General features: G+C 35.0%; 1 protein-coding gene across 2 annotated transcripts in view; it reads left to right on the forward strand.

Moving 5' to 3' along the window:
* The first annotated feature begins 412 nt into the window (after window positions 1-412).
* Window positions 413-16107, forward strand: part of LOC118272636 (WW domain-binding protein 11) — a 151259-nt gene continuing 135564 nt past the window's right edge. The window contains exons 1-2 of one of the 2 annotated variants that reach the window (XM_050693412.1): window positions 413-629; window positions 8524-8736. In XM_050693412.1, the coding sequence (XP_050549369.1) occupies window positions 534-629; window positions 8524-8736 (309 nt within the window). In that variant the 5' untranslated portion in view covers window positions 413-533. The remainder of the gene's footprint in view (window positions 630-8523; window positions 8737-16107) is intronic. The other variant, XM_050693413.1, reaches the window with a different exon arrangement.

Consider the following 16107-nt stretch of genomic DNA (forward strand, 5'->3'; position numbering starts at 1 on the left):
TTGTGAAAATAAAAGAATCATTAGGTACGACGATATGTAAATGGTGAAAGGATGACATGTTCACCGAGAAGAATCTTTTTAGTTTATAATCCTTTACTTCAGTTATCTACCCAGCTACCTAGAATACCTAAATTTTGTTAGATGTAGGCGTATAGTTTCATCAATTAAAATTTTCTTTAAACCATAGGAAAGATGCATATCTCCTCCTTTCTTTTGAAATCCATTGTGGTACCTAAGTATACATACGTATATTTTAGTAAATTAAGTTTTTTGGAGAAAGCTTAACTCTATTTAGTAGACTTGAAGAGATGAGATGTGTATTCATTGAAGTCTTAGCAAACGCTCCTAAAATTCTATTGTCATAAGTGAATGCGTTTATGGCAGTGTCGCGCGACCCCACCACGCTTGAATCGACGACTGCGCCTACGCCGTGGAGCGCCGTTCACTCGGGCGCACTTCTACATCGAACGTCAAACATTACGCGCGCGATATAACCAGGGCTCTTCTTTTTTTTGTGAAGATTAAATCTCGTGATGGAAAAGGAGCACCAACCAGACTCCATGGCAACCATCACCATGAAACCGGAATACCCACCATCTGAAGTGTACAGCACGTCGGAACCCCCACCGGTATGGCAATTTCCGTTATTTCTTCAAATATCTAAATGTTGAACACGTAAGGTGTAGGTTTACCCACTGGCGACCCGTCACCATCGTGACTGGAAGTCAGAGCTTTGTTCTCTTAAATTTTACATTCTTTGTAACCTGTTATTTACAAATGATATCACTTCAATGGAATGGTTGAAATAGGATGGAATCAACCAGCTACCGATTATCGGCTTAACTTGAAATATTTTGTAATGTCTGTCTTGTTCTTGCATTATCATAAAATTAATGATTTGTCTTAGTTTTATCTCTTGATAAAATACTGTAGATATAATAGTTAATTGAGTGGTCTACTAAGTGCGGGATATAACTGCGAGAAAGCGCCTTTCTCTCAGTCTTACTTAGCTGTTCTGTTGGTTGTGGGGCCGTTGGCGCGTGGCCGCTTGTTTGTAAACATGCTTTAGTTACCATCAATCTCAAATATGCTGTACCGGTTTACGTGTGCCCTAAATTAACTCCCATATTTTAATCCCAAACGAGTTAATGACCTTCCGTCAGGTAGACTTACTTACACATTGAAGCACTAGAAGTCCTATTTGAAAGGATATTGATGTATTTTATTTTAGAGATTCAGTGGAGAGTATTATCTATAATACTACTGGTTATGCTTATTTGAAGCCGACAGACATTAATGACAGGCTGCTATGCTGGTAGGTATCCGATGCGGGTTAGATTAGATTGAATAGAATAAAATTATTTATTAAAAAATAAAAGCATTTATTTTTATGGGATTGAGTGGTAAAAGAGCAGATGGATCAGGAATGACCTGATGGTTTAGGAGTCGGCAACGCCAATGGACGACTGGCACAAGTGTGTCGCTGGCCCTTTGGCATTTGGCTTAGGCATTTATGGGATGCTTTCGAGATTTTATTAGACTTTAATTACTACTTGTGATACATTTTAAACTGCCGTATTAGTTGAAGTTTGTTTCATTCTCAGGAAACTAGGGTTTTCGATTTCAAAGTTTTCTCAATTGTCACTGATATACAAGTCTATGTGTGGAATCTTATTACAAGGGACCTATATATTAAGTAAGTTAACAATTAAAGAACACTTGATAATAGAAGTGATGTTTTAGATGAAATATTTTTTTTTTCTTTCGAATTATAAATAAGTCAAAGTTCAAACGATGGGTGGAGGAAGTAGACACTCGGAGATGACAAATAACAAGTATTTGTTATTTTGTGCTACGTCAAAGTTTACGAAAAAAAACCTGTTTATTTTTTTATTGCTTGAGGAAAAAAATTACTTTTTCCAAACTCATTTTACATACGTGACGTTTTTTATTCCTTGAAGGTATTGGTAGAGACTAAATTATATAATAAAAGAATAAAAAGGATGAAATGATAATGTAGAATTACATTTATGTAACAAAAGAATTGAAGAGGTATACTCCCAGTAGTTATGCTATACGTTCTAAATTATTTGCCGTCGCTCACAATTCCTCTTTACAGAACAACCGAAAAGCTCAATACTACTTTAGCTAGACCTGGTAATAAAATCGTAAAGCCCTTAGATAATAAGCCTATGAAGCAAATCAACAATTTCCATAATGTTTCTATAGTAACATTGGATTAGCCTACAGTAGACGCGACTTCTCACGTTTTACGAGTAATCAGAAACCTAGCGGAACCTATAAGTAAATACAATCTATCACATTTATACTTTACTTATTCACCTTTTTTTGTAGAGTCCTACTCTATATACAATAAAAAAACTTAGATTCTTTCAGAAATTAAAATTGTTTTATGGTCCTTAGTTATTTGTTGTTACTACGTTTTAATTGAACTTTAATTTGTAAATAATTTAGGTATTTGTCTAACGGTGCCGGGGGTAATTAACCCAATATTAATTAGATAACAAATGTTACATAACTGTGATATGATAATGGTGATGTCACTTGATAGACGAAACATTTATTGAAACGTTTGATTTGCAAAGAAATATTTTAATTCTTGTATTGTTTGATTGTTTGTTTACCTATTTACATACACTGAGTCATACATTATTGAAGTTTTATTCATTTTAAGTGCAATTCACTATTCAATAAGGGCATGTAAGTATGTACAGGTATTTGTTTATACGAACCCATTTAAACATTTCCGAGAATTGTGATATGTCTAAGTTTATGTGGGAAAAATCATTGTTCTATTGTCTTTGGCCATCTATTAACATAGCCTTCGCCACTTATCATAGTTATCACGCAACTTCATCATCTAGTAAATAAATAGATATTTAAATACACTCCTGACTGAGCGAACTGTGATGTTAGAAAATTGCACCACCTTTAATAGCAGATTGTTATAATCAGGACCTACGTATATCGTATAAGTACTAACTTGTATAAAGGTTGATATAAAAACTTAAGGTACCTACCTGCATTAGATATTAAATAATGTAATATCCATAAAGTTTTATTTTTCATGTAGAAACATAGTACCTATAGTACATTGACAGAGATTTGTTTATTTTTATTTGAATTATTGTCGTAGTAGTATCGTTTGTTATGAGGAAGATTTAAAATATTGGGTATTTCCAAGAATTTCGTATACAGCTACCTCAAGGTATTTTTTATCTAAGTGGTTAGGTAGGTAAGTAGGTAGGTAGGTAGGTAGGTAGGTAGGTAGGTAGGTAGGTAGGTAGGTAGGTAGGTATATATATGTATGTACGTATGCAGGGATACATATATCTTCATGTTTTCGTTTACCATTACCATTTACATTTTAGTTTAGTTGTTACCTTATTTACTATTTGCTAGTTAGGTAGATATACGTTTTGAGTTTAGACAGAGTTAGAGTATAGACATATAATATATTACAAGTTTATTTCCATACAACTGGTACAGTTTTAAAGATTATTTTTGTAAAGCAATAATCTGAAAGTGTTTCAATCAAGTTTCAACAGTCAAGGACAATATTTACATCGAATTTAAGAAACCGGAGCAGATTAAACCTTGTAAATAATAACAAAACGTCTAGGTACGCTATCTGAAAACATAACTGAGATTTTTTGTGGATAGGTGACACATACAACATAGGTATGCACGCCATCGCCAATGACAAATGTATGTCAACTATGCCGAATAGTTTTACGTTTGTATTACAACACAGGTGTACGTGGCAAAAACAGGAGTTCTACCTTATTAATTTATAGTTCAGAGATTTAATATTAAAATTACTTAGTGACCTATACTTTAGTTTGAGTTCAAATTTTGAGAATCGTCATTAACATGAGTCAGTGCGAAAGCTCTTGAAGGTTCTGTTTAAACGGTAGAGACTGGGAATTAGAGCGTCCTTACGTGAAGCACAAAGAAGTCAGTATTAACATTTTGGCAGCGGGCACGAAAAACGAGGGCACAGTATTGTGTTGTGTGATGTAGTATTAGGTTACGAATACATGTAGTAGTGTTCCACAGCCTTAAGATAGATACTATAATCGTTAAAGAACTAATCTCAACTACAACGGAACCGTTGTATCATTATACCAATCACTGAACTGTAAGGATCAAACTTTTCATAAAACAGTTCAACTGAATAATAAACTAGGTAAGTTTTATGCAAGCGAGGCAGTCGAGTTCAAAGTCTGGCCAGTAAAAAACATAAACAGCTACAATCTGAGTGAAATCGTTATTGGTCAGTCGAGCAAGTGGACACAATGCCGCTTGCGTCACATCCGAGCCGGACAGCTCGCAAGCTAGATATTTACATGAAATACACCTATTTAGGTATTCAATGGGCTTATAAAAAACGTAATTGTTTACACGGAACTTGTAGCTGACAGAATGCAACGATTTTAACTGGAGATTCATGACGTCACGTATTTATTATTGCGCAGAAAATTCTAGATTGTGACGAGAGAGACAAGAGGACGCGACGATAAGTAATATAAAGCGAGCTATTAAGTAAATGATTACACAATAAGATGATTGGTCTCGCCAACGACTTGTAACTCGGACCAGACCACTGCTCTTTTACATGTAGATGTAATATTATTTGTAGCTTTTGCACACGTTTGTTGTCTATCTTTAAAACCTACTAGCTAAGTAGAAACATTGAAAAGAATAATTATAGTCTGCTAGATTTTTAGTATAGCTTATGGCATTTTATAAAAATATCGTTACGGTTTTAGCAGGAAAAGATAATCTTTTTTAAACATTCTCATCCTCAATATAATCATCTATAACGGGAAATTATAATAAAGTATCAACTAAGAATTCATTATTTTATTCGTATTAATTCGAGGGTACCAAATACGTTTGATCATTTATATTTTGTGTAAACAAACAGGTTACTCTCGACCAAACCTATTGACCGTCCATAAGATGAGAGTGTACAACCAAGGACAGCGTTGTTAAAACATTTAGGGTTTAATTTAAAACATTTAAAATCATGCCATTTGGTTGCCATTTGCTATGGTGCCATATTTTTTAAACTTACCATAAAACTATTGCATTGTAGGACTACAATTAGTTTTCAATATATAATTGAAATTCTATGTACGCGACGTGTGATTGAGTTGTTTAATTAATTGAGGTGAAGATATCGAACACGTTACTTAAGTGTGTGACTATACAAGTATACATAGGTACAGTGTGTGACAGTTCGTAACACGTCTGGTAAGTAGAAAGTTGTCAAAGCTGTTATAACGTAACTTGTAGGTAACACATAACAATGTATTATGTATCGCGAACAGAACTTATGGATACATACATCGGTACATATATTTACATACTTGTATACGCGATTAAACAATATGATAATCGTTGATATTACAATTCAATTAATTCGTGGTTCACAGAATAAATAACAGTAGCGTGCGTAACATTTTCACCAAAAAGGGGAAGCGGTACAAGTCTGGAAAGTAATTGGGCAGCGAGCTGTAGCGAATAACGCACTTCGATACGGTTTAATGAAGATGTGCCAAACAAGTCGTAAGATTGAAATCGACATCATTTCGTTGCTCGCTAAAGATGATGGATTTCTCAAATGCATCAGTAGATGTACTTTCACCGGAGTTCCCCCTTCGTCTTGCCCCCCTCTTAGGACCACGGAGTGCGCCGGCGCCGTCCATAGTTATGTAATTTTTGTGCATACTTGCTTCAGGTTGTTAGTAAATCACAACTTCGTTAACCATACCATGCTAAGGACAAAGCACTCTCAGGCTATTGCAGTTGCGCTTTGCTAGGTATTATTATTTCTCATGTATGTATGTAATGTAGCCAGTGTGGGAGACATAACGTATTGTATTTTAACACAAAAATGTTCTTTGTTTAAGTGTCTACGTGTGTTTATGAAAGTGCCCAGTACGCATACTTTCCTTGAAAATATGTCATTTGTATCGTCTTTTAACAGAGTACCTACTTTACTATTCAGTTGTATTTTAAATTTTATACAAAGCTTAATTATAGAGACAATAATGTTAGAATCATTTAAAGGATAAATATTCTCGTGTGTCGTCCGACTGTACCGACGACGATGTGCTAATTTTTGAGGTTTCCGTCGTAAGGTTTTCCCCACATTTTGCCTGTTTACGGCAGATACTAATGTTTTTTTTTTAGATCGCTCTGTAGATTATATCGTGATCTCATTGTCACACAAACACACTACATAAACTGAGAATATACGTTTTTGTACATCACGCTGGCTATTTAACCGTATAATAAAGAACAATGATTTAGATTACAGATATTACAATCACGTCATTATTTAGTGCTTATGTATACCTAATTACCTACAATAAATTCATTAATGTATGTACCTACAGTCTAATATATTGAAGTAAATAAAAAATATTAATTCATATCCGTTTTTCTATTCGAAACTGTTATTTCAATCATATATTTTTACTGTGGTACTGCGGAAAAGTGCGGAAAATAATAGCTACAGTAAATTGTTAATGAATTCAGGGAAGTAATTATTTGTATAGTTTGTTGACCTTTGTGTTACATGTTACGTTGTTACAAGAAAAATAAATATTATATTACAATACTGGTTTAACTGTTAGCACTAGCTATTCGTGCAATATCTATTTGCTGATAACTGACGTAACAAATACCTTTTTCTCAAGAAAAAACTTTTTATTACAATTCAATAATACTACAATCACACGTACCTCAATAACACAATACTGGCATACATGTGCATACATATTGTACATAGTTTGTATGTATGTCTTCTTCACGAGCACGTCGATTACCCGGAAAAAGATGATATAACAACTACGTAAGTTTCGTTTAGTAGAGCCATTATGTGCGTGACATTTGCGTCGAATACGATGTACAAATTAAGACTACATTTACCAAAAAAAAATAAGAGCAAAATGATTTAGAAATACTAAAAAAGTTAAAGCAATAGTTTTAGAGGTAAATTTTTATATCATTTTGAAAACGCGTTGAAGTCTTTGACTTAAAAATAAATAAAAATATGCTCAACGCTTTTAATAGGCGTATATTGTATAGTCATTAAGATTATGAGTGTGTACTAAATATCAGATTGATCTGTCGTCAGGAAGGTGGTTAAATGTTTATAACTAGACCCAAAAAATATACAGGTCAAGCTAAATTAAACGGTTTAATAATTTTAACATGTTTTTTTTAATAAACAGTCACCAGCAATTTAAGTGGTCAGTTGGTTAGTTTTCTATAATCGTTTTCCCAATGGGAAATTCTCACGTTTTTGTTAAAAATTGTTGCCTCGGACTGAATAGTAAACGATGATTATTATGTCTAGGTACAAGGAAGGACACCTCCATTGTACACAATGTTCAACTTTTTGTTCTAGGTAATAGAATCAAAGATATTTTTGCAGACATTTTTGTTCAATTAGGTTCTATTTAGTTGCATAAGAAAAAAATATTACTATAAACCATTACAGACTATATCAGTAATATATATAGTTACTAAGTTAAGTGGTTTATTACACGTTTGTAAAGTAAATCTGTAGAATACTATGTAGTGGGTGACCTCCTACATATCGGCAGTTCCCTGATGCTTGCCATGCAAAAGCTATCACGACCGGCATTAGAATAGAATGTTGATTCACACCGCGGTCTGATTGAACGATTTCTTTGAATATGCACCACACAGCTGTAATCAAACGATGAATACAGAATACAATATGAAGATGAACATGAATTACGTGATTTATCTATAATTGTTACTACACAATACCGCTATGTATGTGCATAATAATATTTATAGTGTATTTTATTAGAAAAATGTGATAATGTACAATAGAAATACCTTATACATATATAATTCGTTTAATCCACATACCTAAGATGATTATGTCATTGTCATTCATCACCCTTTAGCTGTAGACAGCATATTTAGGTAGGTAACATACCTGTCCACGAGGGCAGAGGTTAGTTTGAAGTATATCTAATATAACATACGATAATTGTTTCCATGATTTTTCTTTCAAAGTTTTGCCATAGAAGTGTTTTGACTACCGGCTTGTCACACTGTCACTCGTATGTTATTAAATGTAATAGGTACCTGCTCACGTTTTCCATGCGGCCAGCCATGCTTTAAGCCATAATTAATGTTTACAGTTTATGTTATGGAGAATTCAGATATCAAAACTGATTCTAATATTTTTATCCTGTAACAACGACAGATTATTTTGGAAAATAATTAAAATATGCGACAGACACATTGGCTACGATTAAGTATCTACTTTATTTGACTCTAAAATTGAAAATCTTCAAATTAGTCCTATTGTTCCATTTTGCTTGGGGAAGATAAAGAGGACTGTAATTATTGATTAAAACCCTAAATAATTCTTGTAATTTTATTGTGCTTTGTTTCATAAATTGCATGGTGATTTTTTTTCTAATTCAAATATTTTCTTGATCACAGGCGTACAGACAGCGAGTGTCATCATCAGTACAAATAGCTCGGATTGCGGCGCTGACGGTGGTGGCAGCCTCATTCATCCTGGGCGCGTTCATCCTCGCCTCCAGCTGGGTGTCGGCTCGCGCCTCCTGCCACCAGCTCGAACAACTAGATGCTATGCTCGACAAAGAACTGGCTCTAGAAGGACGAGCGTATGGAAACGACGCCTTACTCGCGGTAAGTACATTTCCTATCGTAAAATAGTTTTTAAATAGCCGTAATAAGTACTTTATTTAAGCGGCGGATACTACGTGTTCCATTGTCTAGGTCAAGACTTGACAATGTCTTGAATAGGGTCTTGTCGTGTAGGAAGTGAGGCATTATGTTAAATGTATGTAGTTAGTTTAATTTCTTATAAAAAGGGAATCTTTGTGTATTGAGTGCCTTCACCAGTACACACACGAAGTTCATACAGGTTTCATCAGAATGAGTGCTTCAAATTTCTGGTAGTAAAGTAATTTTTACGACCAGATAACGAAAGTAACCTTTTAATTAAACATTTATGGCCATCTAAAAGTACTGTAAAACTACTAAAACTTTACCTCGGTTTAGAATATTTTGTTTACTTTTCTCCATTATTAAGATTTTCTTAGAGTTTCCTCATAATGTGGATAATGTAGTTCGAAAGTTAAACATTTACAATGTTGGCCGTCATGCGAAGCTTATCGATACGCAACTTATGTATTAATATCAATAACAGCTGCACTGAAATGAGTTTAATTTTAACAATTTCCAAGATTATGAGAAAAATGATGAAATTTAGTTTAGGTAGAGACATCACATATAATAAGGGAAATTTTTAGAAGTAGCTTGATAAGAAACATACGTATTGGTCATGATTGGCGTATTTTATCGCTTATTCGTGCGTACGTAATACAATGGTTTATCACAGCAGTAATGAAATAAGGGGAACCTGTGCGCACAACGTGCTATCATCATTAGCATTGAGGTGACAATAAAGATATTGACTGAGGCTGCACTTCACGAAATCAGGAAAAGTCACGTTCCTCGTGTATTGCTTGTATTACTTTATTGTGTAGCATGTTCTTATCAACTTCATACCTGATATTTTCCGATCTTATTGTCAATCATGCTGCACTCTTCGTGTCCACAAGAAACTTGCACAAGTACTAAAAACTTAGTACATGTGAATAATATAGTAGGTTATACTATAGGAAGTAATTAAAAGGAATCGTTTGTTATTAAGTTGTTGAATGCTAATGATCGCTGAAAGTAAGAAAGTTGACTCTGCGTTATGATTGCCACTTAATGCGACATGGTACACTACGTGGCCACTCGTTCGTATTGATTACTAGTCACTAGTCAGCTAGTCACCACACCACTCCCAAACGTCCGCACAATTGCAATTTACTGCAACATTTTGTGGATATGCCGTACCTATAGCTATTTACTAGTAATTACACTTCTTGTCGGGCTTCAAAATTAATGAAAACCATGTATTATTACGTAGTTAACTTCAAGAAACCTTGGAAACATCATTAAATTTTGACTGACTTTACAAAACTTAATTTGACATTTTTTGTCAAGTATTTCCATGCGAGAAAAACACTGTAAAAAGTGTCAGAGGATAAAATAATGAGAATGTATGAGGTGTTCATCATCCGTGACTGGTACTTAGTTATATTTAATGTTTACACGAGTTATGTAATCTGTGAGGAGATGTGTTGGTTCCGTGTACCGGCCGGTACTTAGTGTTGTAATTGCTCTGCGTGGAAACATATAACAATGTAAAGACGTCTATAACAATACTTAGGCTCCATTACAGTCTCATTAATAAATGATGTAAAAAATATAATTCCTTCATGAAAGTTAAACGTTTCCAAGAAGCATTCATGCTATGTCAACCATTCGTTCGAAGGACATTTTTATTTGTAAACAGTGGCTATTTTATGTAAATTATGCATTGTTCGTGAGACAATTTAAAAAGAAATAAAAGAAGAATAAATAGTGCGAAATCAAAAAGTTTTAGAATGGAAACTAACGCATCATAAGCTTGTGACGAGTAGAGCAACGATCGTTCATCATATAGTGTGGTCTCTTATGACTGAGCTGGGCTCGATTTACCAGCCAATACATCAGAATATGTTCGCCAGGCGGTACGGTCATTAATTGTAGTGACCTACAGGGAAGGGAGGATTGTGTTTAATGGTGGACTGCGAGGTGACACCTATGATGTAACAACTGCCCGAAGCTTCGCGCGAGTTAACTGCCAACACGTTGTTATAGGTCCACACGCGATGAGGAAATATTGCAGCGCAATATTTGTATATTTAGTATGTAGGTAGGCACAGCCCATCGCACAGGTACCTGTGCACTGTACACGTATGTATGTACCTTACAGTCCGTGGAGCCGCGAAGAGCCAGAGAGTTGCGTCGAGACCGGATCACCTTGAATCTCTACACAGAACATGGAGTTGACTTGTGGCTCTAATCTAACGATTTCTGTAACGTTCTATTGCGAAAGTTGATGTATCTCTAGAGTACCTCTCTGCCATATTTATAGTCCGTCGCAGTTGGTAACTTAAAACGTTCTGTTGTTCAGCCCGAGGCCAGATCTTTCAGTTGTCGTGCCTTTCTGAGAACTTTGTTTTGTAAACACAATATACATTACATAGACATTTATTTATTTAGTTACTTATTGTTAGTATTTTAAATTCTAGGATTTATCAACTCGAGAGATAAGACTATAATAATTAACGAGAACTCAAATAAACTACTAAAATAAAAAACAAAGGAGCATTGATTTTATTTCATTTGGAACAGCTTTCGAGATAGTCAGGTACCGAGTTAATATATTTTAGCCGCAGGCAGAATTCAAATGATCAAACGATCCAAGGATTGCAGTGGGGTTAAGTCAAAGGTCAGCGACGCTTCATCTAGAGGGAATTTGTGTAATGCACGAATACCTGGCCGGAGTTAGTGATTATGGATCTGTAGCGAAAGCGGCCGGCGACTGCGGGTCGATGAACCTTTGACGCGCATCACTTCGTGACACATGGTAATGTCATGTGGACTCCTGTGCGTTTGGAGTATCGCACGCACTTCTTTTACCTGATCATTTACACTCGCATTTCATAATACAGTTTTCCATTAAAATACAGAGAATAACAAAACAGTAGATAAAGATTCGTAGATAAAACTTTCCATTTAAAGTTTTGGTAGTATAGCAGGAAAACCTTATTCCGAAATAAATGTTCGTTTCGAAATACTGAACTGTATGTGTAAAGTGAATGTTGACTTAAACGGTACACAAACAGTCGTTTAAAAATGAAATGAACAGGGTTTCACGTTAATGCCATGTTGATGAGGTTAACGTGTTGACAATATTGGTAAATGTGTTTGAACGAGACAATACCCTAGCATTCTCGCACTAACCATTTACTTGAACGTGGACATTACACTGTCTGGCTATTCAAACCAAATTTTGCAGTATTTAAGAGCCTTGTTTTTAAGGGTTTTGTTATCTTACAAAGCCAACTGAACTAACTGAAGAAGAATCCTTGGTTTATGATTCTTGCAGGATTTTGCATGATTAATACCTATTATTTGAATTATTTAACGTTATAGTCAAATTTAATAATATATTATAACTTAATTATATTCATAGACACATCACAGGTTATTAAGTAGGACTAATAGCGGACCTGTAACAGCACTAGAGTTATGAGCTATACATTGTATGTGTTACTATAAAAGTTGCGAAACTATCACAGGCATTCACACTTCGCAGGCCATAAAACTATTTCTATTATTTCCGTCCACATAACTTTCAGTTTTTAATTGTTATTGCTCAATAGTACAGTTTGGTTACTAACACTACCCGCCTAGATATTTTGTACCATAGGCCAAACTTTACTAAGTTATTTATGATTCTTTGCCACAGATCAATAGTTGCTAGTTTCAACGAGGTGTCAATGGCGGGACTTTCTTTTCTTTTGTCCCAAACACATTCATATTATATATTGTTTGCTTTACCACATACTTATCGCATTACATTTGTATTTGTTACTCATTTTTGTAGTCTCATTGTCATGCAGAATGCGTCCCAAGTTAGGTGTTGGACTGTTGCCCCTCCGAGTTGAAGCTCTGACATATTTTATACATAGTATTATTTATATGTACGTGTCTTCACAACAGTTTAAATTGTTGTCAAATGACATCAGTGAAGTCGTCATTCCGACAATAGGTTCTTCCGCCGTCGTCGGACTGTAGAATCGATTTATTAACATAAGTATATGAGTGATCATAATTGTTTATATTGATAATCTAATAAATGTCGATTTGTTAAAATCATGTCATGAGGAATTTGCCATAATAATGTTGACAGTAAGATTTTAAAGAAAACAACTACCCAATATCAAGTTATAAATTAACTTTTTTATATGTATACTTACCTATAAGGTTGTTTCCGAATTCTATATCTATGTAGGTTTATGTGATCTTGACTGGTTTTTGAAAACCGTTTGGCGTAGTCTCGGCAATGGTTTTATTTCTCGACACAGGTCGTTGCTCTTATTATATAAAACCGTCCGATTGGTTACGATTTCATCGCCGATCATAACTAAGCCTTCTGAGTCAACTTCGAAACTATCTATTCGCGGAATAAAACATTTTATTCGGTTAATTCCATTGTTAAATCGATAAAACTTTAAACAGTAAATGTTATTAATTAGCTATTTACAATTAATTCTCATGTAGTAAGTGCAGCAGCAGTATTAAAACAGACTTTAATTTCGTTTTACGTTACACACCAAATAGTAAAATTGCCACGATTTTTCCCCAAAATTCAACAAAAAGCTTCAGAATATGAAACACGTTAAGCCACTAGAGCCATTGGGATAACGGACACTGCTGGAAACCTTTTTATCCATAGTACATGATGCTCAGGGTAGTGACCGCATTGAGGACGTGAATGGATAATCCGGGTATCCCATTGTAGGAACGACCGTTGTTGTCTATCGTAACATATACAATTATCCCAGTACAGCAAGCTCCCACACCGAGTATTACTAGTACGAGGGTACGACGTGACGTCTATGATTGGTGCTCCAGTGCATCTTGACATTTACTATTGATCTAAAGTAGATAATTTGATCTTAAACAGTTACACACACATTCGTGGTATCTGTTGGTAGGTACCGTATTTGTTTTATTTAAAGCCACTTGCGCCGCCAAAACATATGATGATCGATTTGACAGTTACTTCACTCTTCGTTTCGTAACTTAAACACAACTTGCGGTCATAGTAATATTTTACAGTCTTAAAGATATTTTTCAGAAATAATAACGTAATCGGTGAAAACATACTTATAAATAAAGAAAGATAATGTAGCAATACATAATGTTAAAGAGTGAATTTATCGTAATGAAATGTTACTGCGGAAGTTTCATTCTACTATTACATAAACACGAAGCTTGTGAGAAAATCTGGGTGGAAGTTTACAATTCACCCACAAACTATTGAACGGATTTGGATGAACTACGTATAATATAGTACAAGAATTTTCACATTGCGCCGATTTTATCTATTAACAGAAAGCAAGATTCGGAGCACAAGCAAGATAGTTTTATTAAAATATGATAATAGTTTGACACAATGCGCTGCTCTCATATTTATGATGTTAATATTATTTCGTTGAACAACTTTGAGTCACCGTGTTTTTGGCAACACCGGCGAGTTGGAATGTAAACATTCAAAAGGCGTGAAGTCCTTGAGTCAGTAGCCGTGACCGATTGTATTGAAAATTAACGCGTACTTGCCTTGCTTATTACAATGAGAATGAGAACTCTATAGAGAACAAGTGGCTTTGGTGGGCTTGCTTTTAATATAATTAGGAGTCTGAAATAGTCCCGTTAATTTTACTTGTGTAAACAATAACAAACAGCTCGGCTCGCGACATTACACGGCACGGCTCAATTGTTTTGGATACTAAACTGCCACCGTTGCGGTTCGTATGGTAGGGAGACACCAGTCGAATTTCAGTCGAAACTTCTTATCGTACGAAATTTTTTGGCTGTAACAAAAAGTATCTAAGATACACATTAGTTTACTTTTATTGAGTATAAAATCTTACAGGAAGAAATTCACACATAAAGGCAATGAGATAGGCATGGTAAATAACTTAAGGGGATCCATAATAACACGTGTCACAAATATCCAACGTTACCCTACACGGGATCCTCATCACACGTGTAAGCCGTTTGATAGACGTTTCTTATGACATATATTATAGTGAGAACTGCGAGGGACCCATCGCGGGGAGCGGCCATTATCTCTACGACTCCTCATTAATTAAATTGTGAATATCATGTGCTACTGTAGTTACCATTTCGTGTAAGTAATTAAGTAGGTCGGATTTTGTGGCCAGTTATGTTCATACTTCTTATATTAAGAAACAGATTTTATTCCCTCCATCGACGGGAGGGATAGATGTTAAGTTTTAGAAGAAAATCGAGTAAACTAGCAAAAACGTCACGTGTGGGTTCAATAGGTCATACCATTTGATAGCAGATTCATTTAGACTGAGCGTTGGTGTATCAGCTTATCTGTGATAATCTTCAGTCCAAAAATAGCAGTACTTATGTGTAATTCATGTGTACAGTCCACGTGTGTGCGTGTTGAACGGAAGCCGCCGATTTTCCGCGCACGCGCATCACAATGATCTTCCTCGCATCCGTCCACCCGCGCCGCGCGTCCCACCCGCTGCGCTGTCATCTAATTATTGACTCGCCATCGTACTTTAATTAACATTCTTTATGCTCGGCTGATTCCGACAAGTGCTCTTGAGACCCGATCATATGTTATTACCTACATGTAACGCTAGACTCACTGCGAGGTGTACAATGACGACACGGGATCCCGTACATTCTTTCATTAAGTTTCACCGAAGATTTCTTCAACACCTATTTTCCAAAATTCTAATCAAAATTTATTGAAGTTTATGAGTCGTAACATATTAAATCAAAGTGCGACGTAAACAGTTGTAGCTATGACGTTAAAACCTGGCCTTTTATCACATTTTTTTTGCATAATTAAGACGTTTTTTTTTTTCCACGAAGTGAATACATTTTCACCCAAATACATATTTAATATCTTAATTCATTATGCTGGCTCCTAAAACCACAGAAAAAAGGTTTTTTTTTTAAATAAAGTTTCGTAGAAATTGTTTATCCGAATTATTTATTTATAATTATAGTCCAAGGCTTTATTTTGTACTATTCTTAGTTAATCAAATCTGCACGATACAGAAAAAACGTTTCCTCTTTTCACAGCAAATGTAGTATTGTTATTTGTGCAAATGTATTACCGAGATATTTGTTCAAGCAGCGGACCATGTTCGTGTTGTTCTGTTTCGTTGTGTTCTAAGGATTATACCAACAATGTTCTGTTGTTTCCAACTATATAAAACAACTAAGTTAACAGTTCTGAATACCCGAAATACTGCTAAACAAAAACATGTACCTAACTCAAACGGGAAACTTTCCAAAGAAATTAACTGGTGATCCATATTATGTACGTCTATGTAT

The sequence above is a fragment of the Spodoptera frugiperda genome, chromosome 4 (assembly GCF_023101765.2).
Source record: "Spodoptera frugiperda isolate SF20-4 chromosome 4, AGI-APGP_CSIRO_Sfru_2.0, whole genome shotgun sequence".
NCBI lineage: Eukaryota > Metazoa > Arthropoda > Insecta > Lepidoptera > Noctuidae > Spodoptera > Spodoptera frugiperda.